Raw genomic sequence first — 17,800 nt, forward strand, 5'->3', positions numbered from 1 at the left:
AGCTGGCTGCTGTTCCTTGCCTCCCAGTACCAGGGTTTTGATGTCTATCACCAATGCTGCTTTAGCCTCCTTGGGCCAGAGATCTGTCAGACCTTCTCTGGCTATACAGCGTTGCAACTATGCTGACCCCTGGCACTACACATTATTGGCTTCTCAGGTGGGAGGTCATAACTTATCTAGTAATGATTCCCTCATTTATAATTAGTTATCTGAAAATCAAGAAGTATATAAACTATAAGAGTATACAAATGTAACAGACTCCTACACAGGGTGTGCGTTCATCAGTCAGTCTTTGTCTCTCAAAGTAAAGGCATTACCTTGCTTTCTCCTCCAGGCCCATATGCACTTTCTCCAGTCTCTGGAGATTTCTTAGGTTTTTTTTTTCTAGAATTCTTCAATTCTTCACTTTTTGAGGCATGGTACAGTGAATAACTTCTCTCATTCTTTTTCAGTTCTTTTATAATCTGTAATTGCTCTTTCCATGTTATTTCTGAGAACATCTTTGCCATACAGGGATTACAAACAATCCCAGCATTTTATTCAGTATAATCTGACCTGGTGAGTCTTCTGTCTCCCTCACCTAAGATTCAAGGAGTTACATGTGCATTTATCTTTTACCATGTTATGTTCAACTTACCTATCTGAGCTCATATAATCACTCTTTGTAAGCAAGCTTTTTCACTTGAGTTGGTGTTGTAAAGTTTCTCATTACGAGTTGTTTTTGTGATATTTCTGAACTGTAAAACAGTTCAGAAAGAAAGAAAATGGTTTTGGAAAATGCATTGGAAAAATTGCAGTAACATGAAAGCATGTGGAAGTGTAATAAATGGAATGAATATCAAGGATATTAAGAGAAGGCTTTTTTAATTAACTTCTGTGAAGTTCTTTGTAGAATAGACAGAAATACACATAAACATTTGGAAGACTTTCTATGGCATAATTTTTTGTAAGCTTTTTTTTTGGTTTTTTGCAGGTAAGCTAAATGGATTAATATATCTGCACACAAACACTACATGAAAGGGTTTGTTTCATTCTTAGGGAGTTTGAATTTCAAACTTATTTTTTGTAAAGCATTTTCTTGAAGATGAAACGCATGTTGAGAAGCCTGGCCTGATCTTTAATTTCCTGTAGTTCACTTCTGAAGAACAAGTAGGAAAAGAGGTAATTTCTGATATCTTGACAGTGAAGAACAGAAGGCTGATTGTTCTCTGAGGAGGGGGCAAAGGATCTGTAATAACATAGACCACCTTAGCATCCTATATCACAGAATTGGTTTTTAGTGGCACACTTTATTTGTTGGGTAAAAGTGGGACCACTACCCATTCCTTAACATGTATTTTCATTGTAAACATGCTATAAAAATATATATACTGAAAACTACATTTTCAGCACGTATTTGAGGCAATAAAATTCTATTTAAAGATTTCCCACACTGTGCCCTTAAAAAGTACAAGAAGAGAAGAAAATGATGCGTTGCTAGAGTTATACTGACAAGCGTGTGAGATGTACATCACACATTTTAGGTGGCACCCAAGGGGTTAGCATACATATTTCATGATGGAGAAGAATGTGCTCTTTGTGCCTGACTGCACACCTCTGTGCAAGATGCCAAAGTGCTTCTTACATAAAGAGTGATGTGGAACAGTCTTTTACTGGAGTAGAGTTCATCAAAAAATCAACAGAAAGTAGCTGTTGGGAAGATCCTTTCACCCTGTAACACTACAGTGGAAGTTAGAAAGTGCTGTTAGCATTTGTGGAGCATCAGTCCTTCCTTCAGGTGCTTCTGCTGTGACCATCTGCTGGTTAGAGGGCAGCAGAAAAGAGCAGAGATGCTGTGTTCTGCCATGAGACAGGAACAGAAGCCATAGAAAAATGGAAAATCAAAAAATTGATGACCTAGGGTGATTAGGAAGCTTGTTTGTTTAGGTTTATTTGTATTTCTTAAGCAGTGCAGCAATAGTGTTGATAAAATGATCAGTAATATGGCAAGATCTATATGAAGTGGCAGATAGTGCTATAAATTAGAATACTGTTTTTAGAAACCAGAAGGCAAACTTCAAAGGCAAGTTGTAAAAAGGAATAAACTAGCTTTTCTTGCCTTCAGAAAGATCTGCCTTAGACCTGCATCTGCTCAGGTACTGGGAAAGAGTCTATGCTGGTACAATTTTTATGATACTGAAATAAAAGTGGAATCAACTGAAATTTGATACCTTTCACCTCTTTCTACTTTCTAGGGTACTTTTAATTTAATTTAATTTTTTTTAAGCAGTATTGAGAGTTAGACTATGTATGGAGAATGTAGTCTGGTATCTAGATTTGTTCTTCATGTATGAGTTAGAGCTACTGTGAAGTTTTGTATTTCTACCCTCTAGTAAATTCTATAAAGCCCAAGTAACTCAGTTTAATCTTATTTTGCTGTGGGGTGACTGAACTAGAGTATCTCACCTTCTGATGGGTTTAGAGTATGTATATTGACAGTCATTTAGATTCAGATTAATCTGAGAAACTGCTAACCACAGTAATTTGATACTTTGGTAAGCGCTAACACTATGCCTTTGCTGCAGAGTTAGCTGTATGCACAGAGTTTGTTTCTATTACATTACCAAATTTAAATCACTGAGGTCACGTCCATCTTGGGCCAGACACTTGAATAAAAAAGTATCTTCTTGTTTTAATGCAAATATTTTTTTAAGCAAGGGGCAAACTTTACTCTTTTGAGGAGTTAGCTTGAATTGTACTTGGCTTAACTCTAGAAAGCCAGGACTAGGATCACGTGAACCTGTTTCACTTTTGGTCTGACTAATGGCACTGTAGCCTCCAATGTGCAGGTCAAAGGCAACAAGATACATCATTACTGTCTCATCTGCAACTCACATAATATGAGTAGCAAATCTATTTCATTTGAAAGATGATAACTTTTGGTATAGGGGAGTGTAGATGAAAAAAGGACTGTAATATTTACCTGTCTTCATTTTGTCCCATTTCTCATTTCTTTAGCATGGTAAGTATGCATTGTTTACCGTTTCTTGACTACGTCTTCCTTCCCTTTATTATGGGAGAAACCCATATGAATTCTATATATAGGTTGCTTCAAATTTTCCATTATAAAAGCTCTTCTGAGCTCTTTAGAGAAATTCCGACACCATTATTATTATATCCATGATGTGTCTGGACTCTGGCAAGGAGAGAGTCTTAAGGTTAGAGAAATGCCTTTTCTTCGTTCCCCAAAAAGCCACTCAGCTATAAGCTGTTACGTCTCTGTTTCTCTTTGTTGTTTATGTTGCTTCAGAAATTTTTGGCATCAGGAAAAATAACACAAAACTACACAGGAACATTCAAAGGGCTTCTCTACACTTGGAAATTGCAGCAAAGTGGCAAAGTATGACTTTCAGGTTAGATATTTTAAACTAACTTCCTATGTAAATGCTTGACTTTTATACTAAGGTGAATGGAGATACAGTTGTAGAGTGCTAATGAGGAGAGATTTTTGCTGTATGCTGCTATGTATTGGCAATTTCTGAGTTTTTCTTCTTAAAGACAAGCTCTAAGGCTGAACCACAGGAACTCTGAAGTACCTGCGGTACCCTGCAGGAAGTGTAAAGGACAGAAACACAAGACAAATTCCTTTTGTGGAGGATTTGGTTTCCTTCTGATGGTGTGTAGCATCTGCACTCTCACACCAGCTCTAGGTTGACACACTTCCCTTGCTCACTGTGGCAGTGCCATCATCCGTCATGTGCTAGCTGCAACCATGCCACAGTGATGGCTGTTTGGGGTGCAAACACTGAACAGAAAATGTAGTATTTCTATTTAACAAAACCTGTTTTGAGTTCTAGTTAAGTAGCAGCCTAGAAAATTGTAAGCAAAATTATTAAAATCCTTAACAGTTTTATTAAGGTTTTAAATGCTTGCTCTTGCACACTAGGAAGCCATTGGATTATAATTGCCTGTACAAACCTAATTCTTCTGCCCTAAATATATGTTACGCTGTAGGCCTTTATTGTACATACTTAGTACTAGTGCGTGATTCAGTGCACGGATGAGTGCAGACAGAAGCAGAAGTAATGTTGCACAGTCAACTAAGTTTTGCGCTTCATAACTTTTGAGTACTTCAGTTTGGTCTGCTTACGCTAAAATCAGTTTTGGTTGGCAAAATGACTTTACTGAAACAACTGTATGGGTTAAAATCACAGTATCAATACAGGTACACTAATGTAATGTTCTTTTCACGCGAAAATGATGATAATGGTATAAATCATCTTTGTGTCTACTGCCTCTTGGAGAGAGTTAAAGCCTACTGTCTGTTTTTTTATCCTGTTTTAGTATCAGTCAGGAATTTGAAGAAGTCAATATGTTGAACTTATGAAGGAGGACCCTAAGTACAGTGTATTTGTAACTTTAGGAGGAGAAAGACCTGACTACCAAAGAACTATTTTCTCTACCTGTGAAAAGGCAGAGTGAACATGGCAGAAGGATTTAGTCAGATTAAGATTAGATATAAGGCATTCATTTTTAACAGATAGAATGATTTTAGTCATTGCAACAGACTACTGAGAGAAATGGTGGATGCTGCATGTCTGGATATCCTCAGATTAAGTCTAGATGTCCATGTGAAAGGTGAACTCCATTCCAATCAAGGTGATTGAGTTCAAAGCAAGAACTTACTGGGTAAATTTAGTGATTTGTGATTAGGGTCAGGCTAGCTAATCTAGCAATTCTTTCTGATTTTAACAGTTGTATGAAACCTTGTTCTCTGGATGCAATTTATACAATACTTCTAAAAATGGAAATTTAAACATCTGTTTTCTAGCCTGGGAGCAAGAAGACACTTCTTAGCATCCATTACGTGTACTTCAAGGTTTTAAAAGTACTCTTCTTTGACTCTGTATCTCACAGTGCACCTGAGGGATGCACAAATAGCCTTCCTATGCATATGTTTTTGTTGCTAAAGTGCATTCACCGATCTGTAGTTCTGTTCTGACTCACAGCACTCAGCACTGGAAAGAAACATAGGTCCTGGAGTTCATTGTTTGTTGGATTAAAATAGATGAAGCCAATGTTATCTGGCCACAGTATATTCAAGCATTAGTCTCTCATTGCTATTCTGGTTCAAGAATTTTGTTAAAATAATGTTTTAAAAAACTTAAATACTTCTGACACTTAATTTTGAACTTTGAATGTCAGAATAAAAAGTCTTATTTTGCATATTTAATTTAGTAAAAAACAAGCATTTGCTTTATTTTGATCTGCTGGACTGGTAACAATTTCAGATCCTTCACTTCTGTTGCCCACATATAGCCAAATTTTGCTCATTTAGTGAGCTGGATGTCAAATTCAGGCTCTGCTTACCAGTGTGCTGCTCCCTAATGAGACCCAGTTCTGTCTTTGACCAAGGGCCCAAACTTTCATCTCTTTATCAGTCATTTAGAAGCAAACCATTTCTGCCACAACAGTGACACCACTCAGAACAGCATAAACAGAGTAATGCCCTAATGTAAAGAAAAAATAGATGATGAAGCTGTGAAGCTGCTGTTTGTGTTTAAGTGGTAGGTCAGCAGTTTCAGAGAAGGTCCCTTTGATCCACATAATGAGCAACAGTAAATGAAAAAAAAAAGACAAAATATACCAGATATCTGAGGCAGTCAAAGATAAGGATCATGCTAACTTTATAAAATTACAGTTGTTACTATGCTAGTTTATATAGTCGCTCATTGTGGTAATTCTTATGAATAGCTACAGTTGAGTAATTATGTGATTCCTAATTTCCTTGCATTGTGTTATATCATAGAATCATAGAATAACCAGGTTGGAAGAGACCCACCGGATCATTGAGTCCAACCATTCCTATCAAACACTAAACCATGCCCCTTAGCACCTCGTCCACCCGTGCCTTAAACACCTCCAGGGAAGGTGAATCAACCATCTCCCTGGGCAGCCTGTTCCAGTGCCCAATGACCCTTTCTGTGAAGAATTTTTTCCTAATGTCCAGCCTAAATCTCCCCTGGTGAAGCTTGAGGCCATTCCCTCTTGTCCTGTCCCCCGTCACTTGGGAGAAGAGGCCAGCTCCCTCCTCTCTACAACCTCCTTTCAGGTAGTTGTAGAGAGCAATGAGGTCTCCCCTCAGCCTCCTCTTCTCCAGGCTAAACAACCCCAGCTCTCTTAGCCGCTCCTCATAAGGCCTGTTCTCCAGCCCCCTCACCAGCTTCGTTGCTCTTCTCTGGACTCACTCCTGAGCCTCAACATCCTTCTTGTGGTGAGGGGCCCAGAACTGAACACAGGATTCGAGGAGCAGTCTCACCAGTGCCGAGTACAGAGGGAGAATAACCTCCCAGGACCTGCTGGTCACGCTGTTTCTGATACAAGCCAAGATGCCATTGGCCTTCCTGGCCACCTGGGCACACTGCTGGCTCATGTTCAGTCGGCTGTCAACCAACACCCCCAGGTCCCTCTCCTCCAGGCAGCTTTCTAGACAGACTTCTAGTCTGTAGCACTGCATAGGGTTGTTGTGCCCCAAGTGCAGGACCTGGCATTTGGCCTTGTTAAACCTCATGCCATTGGACTCTGCCCAGCGGTCCAGCCTGTTCAGATCCCTTTGCAGAGCCTCCCGACCCTCCAGCAGATCGACACTTCCACCCTGCTTAGTGTCGTCCGCAAACTTGCTAAGGGTGCAATATAATGAACCATCCTTTGTACACATTTATGGATTTATTTTTTCCTTCTCTAATCCTCAGTGAATTTCCAGTTCAAGACCTCTTTAGTGAAATTTTGGACATGGTGACAGTGTTACATGTTTTGATATTTTCCTTCAGTTCAATTTAGAATCTTCATGATAGAATTTTTCAATAGTGTTTAATGTTTTTCAAACTTGTTTGTTAAGTTTTTACTGCATTTTAATGCAAAAAAAAAAAAGTAAACCAGACCGATAACTGAAAAAACATTTTATGAATTGCACCTTCACAATATTCCCCCCTCCCCGTTCTTTCCACAGGACGTTACCCAAAACTAGTGTTTCACTTTAAACTCAAGAGAAACATCTTGTATTTCATACTAGAGACATATGTACCATCAATCCTACTGGTTGTGCTCTCCTGGGTATCATTTTGGATAAGCCAGTCATCAGTTCCAGCCAGAATCTGCATAGGTGAGAAGCTGATAAAAGAAAACAAACCAAGAACTGGATCATTAAGATGCATTGTTTATTGCATGTTTTGGCATCCATTTCCAAAAGTCGCATATACTTCTGAGTTTTATGGAATTACTTTTCTGGTTTGCCATCTGCAGTACACCATACAGATTCCACTTAAAGCCTTTCTATTCTTTAACTAAGAAAACATCTTTGGGAGCTACAGGTGACTTGGAGGCAGGGGAGGCTCCTGAAAGCAATGAAGAATCAGTCATTTTGGAAATAATTTCAACATATTTAAACACGAGGCATGTACAGACAGAACTGTGAGGCTTTTGTAAGGTCTAATGATGCATACTAATTAACACGTGACTAAAAAGAGAATTATAAGAGATTAAATATAATTAATTGCAAATAAAGGATATTCTGAAAGGGAGAGAATGCAAATCAGTTCTGATCAGCCTGCAGGTGGGGTGGGAAAAACACTCCTACAGAACAGGGAATAAAGAAAGATTTCGCATCAAATGAGGCCAGTGGACAACTGCAATGAGCAAAATGATAACTGAATGTATTAAAGGGCCTGTTTGTGTAGTATTGCAGTAATAATGTATGAGTCATAAATATACATTCTATGACACCAAAATCTCTCTCGTTTTAATTTCAAGTCTTCTCAGCTTTACAAACACTTCTCATTTTAAGCATTTAACTTCAGATTCACAAGTTCATTTAAAAGCCTTCTTCCCAAAACATGACACATTAAATGCTGTGGCGTACTAGGAGTTCAAAGAGCCAGGAAAAACTGTCTTGTAGTAGGGCACTTGCAGTAGAGGCCCTCATTGCTATTCACATTTTATCAGAAGTTAACTAGTTTTTTTGCATTCCATAGGGGTTACCACAGTCCTTACTATGACAACGCTGATGATGGGAGCCAGGACTTCACTTCCAAATGCTAACTGCTTTATTAAAGCAATTGATGTGTACCTTGGGATCTGCTTCAGTTTCATCTTTGGAGCACTGTTAGAGTATGCTGTGGCTCATTTCTGCACTGTGCGTCAGCTCAGTTCGAAGGAACTTCGAAAGGTAGTTCAGTTCTTTGATTGTTGTCCTACACAACAGGCTTCAATTATACCTGCTGAGGAGAATGAATTATCTTGGCACTAATGGTACATATATTTAAAGATGTTTCTATTTTAGAATAAGGACAGTAAAAACAGAATAACCTTGAGAAAAAGAAAAATTGCTGATATACTTGGAACTTTTTGGGAGAGATTGAACAAATTGATACATCCTTCCATAATAATTCTCTCTTTTGGCATGGACTTTATTGTCATTAATCTAACAATGTGCTAAACTTATCACAAAAATCATAGGCACCTGTTGTCTCTCCAACAATGACATATGCTTACGGACAGTTCAAAAATTACACCAAGCTGACTTGATCTTTTTGCAGTACAGCAAAAAAGAAAAGATTTTATCACATTCTTTTTATGAAATCTGGACATACATGGTACATGAATCAGTTTACTAGCAGATAGCTTCAGGTATCAGGTGTATAGATCCCTGTAGCCTCCCACTTACACCTTCTTTTTCCATAGCTGCAACTGAAGGTCAGACTGAGATTCACTTTCTGTTCTGCATTTTTGCTGCCTTAATAAGTTTCTTGCAACTCTGAAATACTGCAAAATATGCTTAAAACAAAAAGGAATGAAATCAACATAGGCATTTTTGAGTCTGATGGTTGTCATCTTGCTGAAATAATCAGGACAGCTTCCTGAAGAAATTTTGTCGCATGTTCCATCTTCAGAGTTTAGCACTGCTTTCATTAGCAGTGAAAAAGAAATCACAAGGATGTTGGAAGCTGATTGTCTTACAGCTTTTAATTACAGAACTGAATCTAATATGCATGATAAAAGAGAAAATTCTAAGCAGCTTATGAAATTTCTAGACCAATAGAAAAGAGTAAAATGTGGAAAGTAAGAATAACAGAAAAAAAAAGCAGGAAAAGGTTTGGTTGAGTGCTGTAGAGATAAATGGCCACAAGAAGAAAGGTTTTTATTTAAGCCAAACTTGAACAGAGTTTCCTTCACAAATGCCTAAGCAAAGCTCCTCAGGAGGCTTAAGAAACAGGATATTGAGTTCAAGTGTAGAACCTCAGTAGTTCAACAATTAATATGGGGGTCTGGCTGTTTGGATGAGATACAGATGCTGTAAATGCACAAGAATTATGTTCAAAGCTGTTATTGGATCTAGGTGTGTGGAGTAAGTCTGATAAACAGATGCAAAGATGAGCCACCCAGTGGGTTTTAAAAAACAGCTTCTGGGAAGGGAGTGTCTGCAAATGGGCGAACATTTGTTTTGAATGAGGATTTGAGTGGAAAACCTGAAAGTAATTTTTCTTGGCAAGGTAGCATCAGTGACACTTTCCTCTGAATGTATCCATCTTGTGAAGTGGTTGTCATTTTGCTCATAGAGCAGAAAAAAAGCATCTACTGGACAGGCGCACACTCTCCTGGGTGGAAAACTGGTTGGATGGCCGGGCCCAGAGAGTGGTGGTAAATGGTGTGAAATCCAGCTGGAGGCCAGTGACAAGTGGGGTTCCCCAGGGCTCAGTGCTGGGTCCAGCCCTGTTCAATGTCTTCATCAATGATCTGGATGAAGGCATCGAGTGCACCCTGAGCAAGTTTGCCGACGACACTAAGCTGGGTGGAAGTGTCGATCTGCTGGAGGGTAGGGAGGCTCTGCAAAGGGATCTGAACAGGCTGGACCGCTGGGCAGAGTCCAATGGCATGAGGTTTAACAAGGCCAAATGCTGGGTCCTGCACTTGGGGCGCAACAACCCTATGCAGTGCTACAGACTAGGAGAAGTCTGTCTAGAAAGCTGCCTGGAGGAGAGGGACCTGGGGGTGTTGGTTGACAACCGACTGAACATGAGCCAGCAGTGTGCACAGGTGGCCAAGAAGGCCAATGGCATCTTGGCTTGTATCAGAAACGGTGTGACCAGCAGGTCCAGGGAGGTTATCCTCCCTCTGTACTCGGCACTGGTGAGACCGCTCCTCGAATCCTGTGTTCAGTTCTGGGCCCCTCACCATAAGAAGGATGTTGAGGCTCAGGAGTGAGTCCAGAGAAGAGCAACAAAGCTGGTGAAAGGGCTGGAGAACAGGCCTTATGAGGAGCGGCTGAGAGAGCTGGGGTTGTTTAGCCTGGAGAAGAGGAGGCTGAGGGGAGACCTCATTGCTCTCTACAACTACCTGAAAGGAGGTTGTAGAGAGGAGGGAGCTGGCCTCTTCTCCCAAGTGACAGGGGACAGGACAAGAGGGAATGGCCTCAAGCTCCGCCAGGGGAGGTTTAGGCTAGACGTTAGGAAAAAATTCTTTACAGAAAGGGTCATTGGGCACTGGAACAGGCTGCCCAGGGAGGTGGTTGATTCACCTTCCCTGGAGGTGTTTAAGGCACGGGTGGATGAGGTGCTGAGGGATATGGTTTAGTGTTTGATGGGAACGGTTGGACTCGATGATCCGGTGGGTCTCTTCCAACCTGGTTATTCTGTGATTCTGTGATTCTGTGAGTTTTGGATAAGAAAGTGAAGTGTTTTAGTGCTTGGATGATTAAGCATCTTTGGATCTGTGAAGGGCACTTATAAGTGCCCTTGCCTTCGCCTGCCTGTGTGTGAGATTCCCTTTCATCTGCGGCACGTGTGCTAGTGCTTGGAGATGTGGTAGACATGGGAACTCGTGGACTTGAAAGATGTGTGTGGAAGTAGATGGAGGTACAGCCCTAAAATGAGGAAGGAAGAAGGTCTTAAGGTACAGTTTTGTGGTGGACTTAATGGCTGACAGGGGTAGTCTTTCACTTCAGGCACATTTTCTGCCTTCTGCTGTGCACTGGAATGAGCAAGCCAGTCCAGTTCACTTCTTGCCCACACAAACACAAGCATATAAGGGAAGGGGCACTTGACTGGTCCTACTGTACTGTAAAGACTCCCTAGAGTAAGGAACATACCTGTCATGTCCTCTTCCTACTGTAGCACTGCTTACGGAGCAAGGTGCCGTGCAAAGCACACCCGACTTGTATTTCTCATTTCTCACTGTAAAAAAAACCCACATTGTGAGGACAGAAGTAGTAGCTAAAATCTCATGTAACTGTCTAGCAGGTGCTTAACAAATTTCTGTGGGAGTATTGTCACCATAAATGTGTTCTCGTTATCGTATTCTCTTGTGGACATAGGTTAATTAGAAATCTCACTTCCCAGTTTGTTATTCACATATGCAAGTTCATACAAAATTTGCACTCAGAATTATGTAAATAAATGTAGGAGGTGTATTGAAAATGTAACCTTTTGCCTTGCATAGTGATTAGTTGTACTGGTTTGTTTTCTGGTTTGCTTTTTAAAGCAGTTGGCCAATGGTATATCACATTCTTTTGAAGCCTTTGGGGTCTCCAGCTTAGAATATAAACTGATGAAATGGTTCATCATATCCACGCTCTTGCAGTGTTTCACATCATGTGAACCAGGACCCACAGAGACAGCTTCAGAGCTATGGCAAAAGCAGAGGAAATACCTACCTCAAGGACCGTCAGGCAAAATGCATGACAGACCAACTAAATGGCATTTTAGTTAGCGTAAACAGCTGCCACAGTAGCAGGTGCCATATACAGTGCTTTTCATATGATGTGCTGTACCTTCCCTGGATGCTACTGATTTTGTATCCAAACAGAGCCCTTCTTAGTGCCAGCTGCCATTTTCTTTCTTATTGACAGCTGGAATCCAGAGAAGATTTAGTGTGACATTTGAAATTAGAGCCACAGTTGAGCACTTGCAACATGATCTTTTTTTATATATAATGTAAACCACTTTTCATCACATATAGTTCTCCATAGCAAGCTGGAAAAGTACCTTGATAGTCCCAGTTTATAAAACTATTTTTTTTATGAAGTAGCAGTTGTGGTTCTCCTCTGGATTAGCTTTCTCCTTTACAGACAATGTGATGCAGCACTTCTGCTGTAAACTTGCCTCTATTCTGTGAGAGCCCAGCCTTGCAAAACTGCAAACAGAACATAGGCACCATATATGGTGTTTTCTACTTAAGCAATAATTGCCTCTTGGGGAGTAGAAAAAAGTTAAGAATAGCCTAATAAAGCATCAGCCTCCTGCGAATTGTACACACGTGGTTGTGTGAAAAGACAAATGGCACGTACGCAATGTCCTTCCATGCTCTGCAGTAGAACTAATTCTGTACAACTTTCAGCCTGCCCTACCTGAGAGACAGATAGACTCTTAGACTGAATAATGCCCAAATCCTGCCAGTTTTGAAGTATAGATGTTGTTTTGCTCTTTTTTCCCTTTCTAAAAAAATGAGCGCAGAGGAAAAAAGTCAGGACTCCTCTGACAGGTTTCTTTGTTTTATTAACTTTTGAAGCACCGAGTGCATTCATTAGGCTGTCACTCCAGTGCCTTGTTTCAGGTGCCAGGAGCTGCTGACAAAGGCTCCTCTGCCATCCCTAGTGCTTCCCTCAGTTGCCTGAACTTTTTGAAGCAGAAGAGCAGATCTAGGCCCTCAGGAAAACTCCAGGTTTGTATTCTAGTGCTATACTGGGGATTGTTTTAATTTCAGACAAGAATTTTCTGGATTGATCCTCTTAATACTTTATAGGCACATTTTTATCCTCGCCTTTGGTTTTAAAATTCTCACATAGCTGGGGGAGGGTAGGTGGTAGATGAGCAAGGTTTTGTAGTCAGTGTATTTTTAGGATGTCATGTTGTGTTGAACTACATTTGTCTCTCTCAAATAAAATGTACTGGATTTTTTTGCAAATTGAAAATGAAAAGCAGTAATAATCCCTTTTTCTAGCCTCATGTGCTCTGCTTCAGTGGTTCACAGCAATCTGAGGACATTGTCCAGGTTCCACTTTAATTTTCAAGGATGTTACTAATGTTAGATGAAGAAAGGCTCAAGAACTGTGACATCTACAAGTACTCTGTGCAGAAGTGTAATTCTGCACTGGCATGGAGAGAACTCAGGTGGCTTAATGAGCTTTCTTTGACTTTAATAGCTGGGATATTTCTAAATGAGCTTTTTGTGTGGCTAAACATAGGGCTGTGCAACTTAACTTTTCTGAAGTTTGTTCTTGTCTAATCCATTTCTTCTCATGATACAGAAGAGTAAATTCGTTAGAGGAAAGAGATTATGCATTCTACATTTCACAAATAAATTTTGAGCCATTTCTTGCTTGTATGCCACTCACTGATTTGGAAGATAATAAAATCATCATCAGAAAATGAAAATTATGTGTACACCTGCCTGAATTAAAATGACCCCTCCTCCAGCTATACCAATTTAAGTTTAATTTAGATACAAAGATGGAGCCAACTTTTGTAGCTTGGATCTCCTGGTATCTCTGCAATATCCCAAACAAACTAAATACCTTTCTTGAAAGTTTGAGTTTAGAGCTGAAGCTGCAGCTGATGTCTAGTCTGGTGTTCTCTGAGTCAGTAACAGAAAACCTGCTGACTTCAAAGGGTGAAGATGTCATACATGAACTTTATGGCTTGGAGCCATTTCTAATCAAAGAAACAAAAACCCACCAGAAGGCTTATACGACATTCTCCAAAGAGCTATCTTGATGCAGTGAAGCACATAAAAATGTGCTTAACCTTAGTATAACTTTGAACTTAAGTGTGGGTTTCAGGACTTGAAAGTACGTAGTATGAGATACTTAGTATTGAACTAGTTGTGGGGGCTTGCCCATCTTCATGATCCTCTTTTTTTTTGTACCTTTTGTTTTTTAAGAAGTGTTTTGATTTTCATCGCAAAGCACTATGAATAGAGTAGTCAGTTGCACTGAAGGAAAATGTCCTGTGCTCAATTTGGAACATGACCTTGACTAGCTGGTCTGGCAGCTCCTCAACCTTCTCCATCTCCATACTTGTGCTTTGCTCTACTTACTTTCTAGACACTGACCTTTGCTAGTTTCTCCCTGAACAGAATACAGGTTATTGTTGTGCATTTCATGGATTTGCTGCTGTCTTAAGTAAAGCTTAGTGGGCCATATTTGAACAAATCCAGCTTTGCTTGACAGTCCTATGAAATCTTATGTGGTAAGATGTTGTTAAAGTCAGTGTTTTTCCTCTAAATGTAGGCTTTGAAAGCTGAAAGGAGCTGTCTGCTGCATGTAGGTGCCTGCCCTTGAAGTCAAAGAGTGAGCTATGGGAGGAGTTGTAAGAAAAATCCTATTATTTGCTGTAGCTCTAAAGTAAATAGGTAATGAAGCATGCACTTAAGTACCTTCTGTTTTGTTTCTTATCAGCATGAGGATGAAGAGGCTGAAGAAGAAAGGAATGGAGTCCTGACAGCCATTGCTAACACTTACAATGCCCCTGACAATACAAACAAGATCCAGTCAAACAAGAGCAGCGAAACCAGCATCAATGGAAAAAGGGAGAGAAGTAAACACAGTGGGTGTGGTTCACTGATGTCAGTGATGAAAAGACTTTTTTGTATCTTTGATTGCCTCCATGTTAAAAATCCTTACCACATAGATAACTATGCCAGATTTTCTTTCCCATTATCATTCATCATAATTAATGTATTATATTGGGTATATTATTTGTATTTCTAAATTTTTCAATGTGTAAAATTGATTTAAAGTTTATAGAGTGGATATGAGACAGGCAGTTGCAGAATAATGAAGAAGTTGCCTTTGGATAAAAGGATATGAAAGGACATGCCATCTTTTCAAGCATTTCTACCAAGTTTCTTGTTAACTTTTCCATTGTTCAATGACTGTCATGCAAAACTGACTTTCCTGTTAGTATGTATGTCCCATATTAATCTGATAATCAAAGGCCAGTAAGTCCCTTTTTACTATTTTAATGGTTAACTTTGTAAAGTAGGAGTTGTATTACACTTGTTTCTGAACTGCATTGAATGCATTTAAAAATAAAACCAATGAAGTGTTGTTTTCCTGCTATGCTTTCAGTATTCAGTTCCTTCTAGCTTTGTCAGTAATGCATAGGTTTTCCAGATTGTACAAGAAAATGTGTAATTGCAGGTCAAAGTGGTTTTGCTTCATAGCAAGAAACAGCTTTGTAGTCATGGGCTACTGACACAAACCAAACATATATTCATCTTTGTAAGATCACCAAAAGGTTTAGATCCAGAGAGAGGTTTTTCCCTAGTGAGAACATACATAGGTGTTGACCAATCCTTAATGGAATATGGCCATTTATCCTGATGTCTATACTCTGTACTCTGCTTGTTCACAACTGCCTGGTTAACTATTATGCAGAGGAAAAAACTGATATGCTTAATTTTCAGCTTAGCAAATTCCTCAAGTCACTTGCCATTAAAAGTTTCACATAAAGATGAAAAAGCTTACTTCTTGAACTGAAAAGAAAGCTCTGGATGTGCAATAAATCTTGATGAATAAAAGGGAAGTTTCACATAGATGAAATTATGACCCATATGAAAGAGTGGTTACATCTGATGAAGAAATGTAGCAGTCTTTTCTGAGTGGTTACTTCACTGGTAGATATTACGAAAGTTATTGATGGGAAAATGTGTTTCTTACATGGCAGTCTGGAAGTTTACAAGCACTTATTATAGCTTTTCCTGACCATAATATGTGTGTGGGTTGCATATATATGTATAAATGTGTATAAGTGCTTTTATAGATTCTATACTTTGACATTTATGATGATCTGACACACTGCACACATACTCAAATGACCCCATAATATTGAGACTCTCCGATATATCTTTCAACTAGTGTGCTGCTTGTGAAGAACGCCATTACATGAGAAGAAGGTGCTAAATACCAGTGTGGGTTAGATTTGCCCCTGCTCACAACTAAATCCATAAGAATCATTGCACACTGATAAACAGGTGTTAGGTTAATAAAATTCCCTCAGTGTTTTTATTTTTTAAACAAATTGAGTATTGAAAGCTTGTTTCTCTACTGTTATCACTAATGCCTTTTGAAAGGCTTGTTGAGGCAACATAACCCCTAGAACTGTGTAGTGGCTTTTGGTACCTTGTGGCTCTTCTGGCATTCATATAAAAACAAATACATTTCTGAAATCAAACCAAGAGTGCCTGTGTTAAGGATAAATCAAAACATCTCCAACCCTGTAGTTTTTATTTAACATTCTGTTGTTATAGATTTGACCTGAAACCCTTTTTTCAGGAACAGATTCCAGAGGATTTGTTTCTTGGAAATGAGGTGCAGAACTGGACGCTCAGGTCTCTTTGCAGTTCTTACTCCCATAAAATCCACAGAAGACATATGGTAAACTCTGTATTTAGTTACTTAGATTTGGAGTTTACATTAATCCTGAATAATTTCAAGCAGTTACCTGCATGTTGCAAGTTACCTGTTGTGTTAACACTAAATTTGGGATTTACATTTACTACAAGCATAAAGCAAGCTTTTAGGGTGTTGTAGCTCCCAATTAACTTGGACATAAATCACCTTAAATATTCTTCTAGAAAGCTGTTGAAGGTCAGGACAAATTTATTTACAGTGCACTAATTGAAAACAGTGTCTGTTTTCCCACTAATGTGCTAATTGTAAGCAAAGTTAGGCACTGAAGTTCCTTACATTTTTATGAACTAATAGACTGCACAGCCAGATTATTTATTATTCTGCTTTGCATAATTCTGCTTTAATTACTGATTTGAAAAACAAAACTTGATTTGACATGAAGTTGTGTAAGTAAAAGATGTTCCCTCCAGGGGACAGGGGAAGAGATTTTCAGTGCAGCGTATGAAGAACAGCTTTATGTTATTCAAACATACAAAACTGTCCCCAGAAAATATAAAATTCCATGGGATTAGCTGGAAAGGCTCTTCTAAGTAAGTGGCATTCACGGACAATACATTGAAGGCTAAAGCTTACAGGTAACTTAGAGATGGAGAAACCTCTTAGAGCTAACATCAAGGGGCAAAGTTGAGGCTGAGGCAATAAAAGCATTGGCAATGAAAATTGCTTTGTTTTCAGAGCTGGTGAAAAGGTAAGAGGAAAACTTGGATTTTCTGCAATAATTTTCTTGTTGATAGTTACTTTTTTTTTTTTTTGGCTTACTTTGATTTTAATGTTTTCTGATCAGAGATCTTCTCAGACTCATAATTCAGAAATGACCTGTTCTGTTTTGAGGCCACTTGAAGCAGATGAACATCTAGGGACTGGAGGTAGGTGACTAGGGTAGCAACATGAACAGATAATGCACCTTCATTATTCTTCATGAAATTCTTCACTGAAAGGGTCATTAGGCAATGGAACGGTCTGCCCAGGGAGGTGGTTGACTCGCCTTCCCTGGAGGTGTTTAAGGTGCAGGTGGATGAGGTACTGAGGGGCATGGTTTAGAGATTGGTGGGAATGGTTGGGCTCGATGATCTGGTGGGTCTCTTCCAACCTGATGATTCTATGATTCTATGATTCATGCCATTTGCTTTTAGCAGGAGGAGCACTACTATCGGCGTATCTGAAGGCAGCAGCCAGCCCAAGGAATATGTTTCTTTCCTCTGGAATACCTGCAAACCTGGTCTTTTGATTTAGCAGCCATCTCACAGGTGTCTAAGCATTATGCAGACTTGAGAAACGTGTTTGACTTTAATAAGCTTTTTGGTATTATTTTATTTCTTAGTGTAAAAGTAAATCTATTAGGAAAATAAAATCCTT

The 17,800-nt window shown here is 39.3% G+C and overlaps 1 protein-coding gene across 3 annotated transcripts in view; it reads left to right on the forward strand.

Moving 5' to 3' along the window:
- Window positions 1-15,080, forward strand: part of LOC138724208 (gamma-aminobutyric acid receptor subunit pi-like) — a 44,301-nt gene extending 29,221 nt beyond the window's left edge. For all 3 annotated transcript variants that reach the window (XM_069864063.1, XM_069864065.1, XM_069864064.1), the window contains 3 exons: window positions 6,989-7,141; window positions 8,010-8,203; window positions 14,429-15,080. In XM_069864063.1, the coding sequence (XP_069720164.1) occupies window positions 6,989-7,141; window positions 8,010-8,203; window positions 14,429-14,740 (659 nt within the window). In that variant the 3' untranslated portion in view covers window positions 14,741-15,080. The remainder of the gene's footprint in view (window positions 1-6,988; window positions 7,142-8,009; window positions 8,204-14,428) is intronic.
- Window positions 15,081-17,800: the final 2,720 nt, after the last annotated feature.

This window comes from Phaenicophaeus curvirostris, chromosome 9 (assembly GCF_032191515.1).
Source record: "Phaenicophaeus curvirostris isolate KB17595 chromosome 9, BPBGC_Pcur_1.0, whole genome shotgun sequence".
Classification (NCBI taxonomy): Eukaryota; Metazoa; Chordata; class Aves; order Cuculiformes; family Cuculidae; genus Phaenicophaeus; species Phaenicophaeus curvirostris.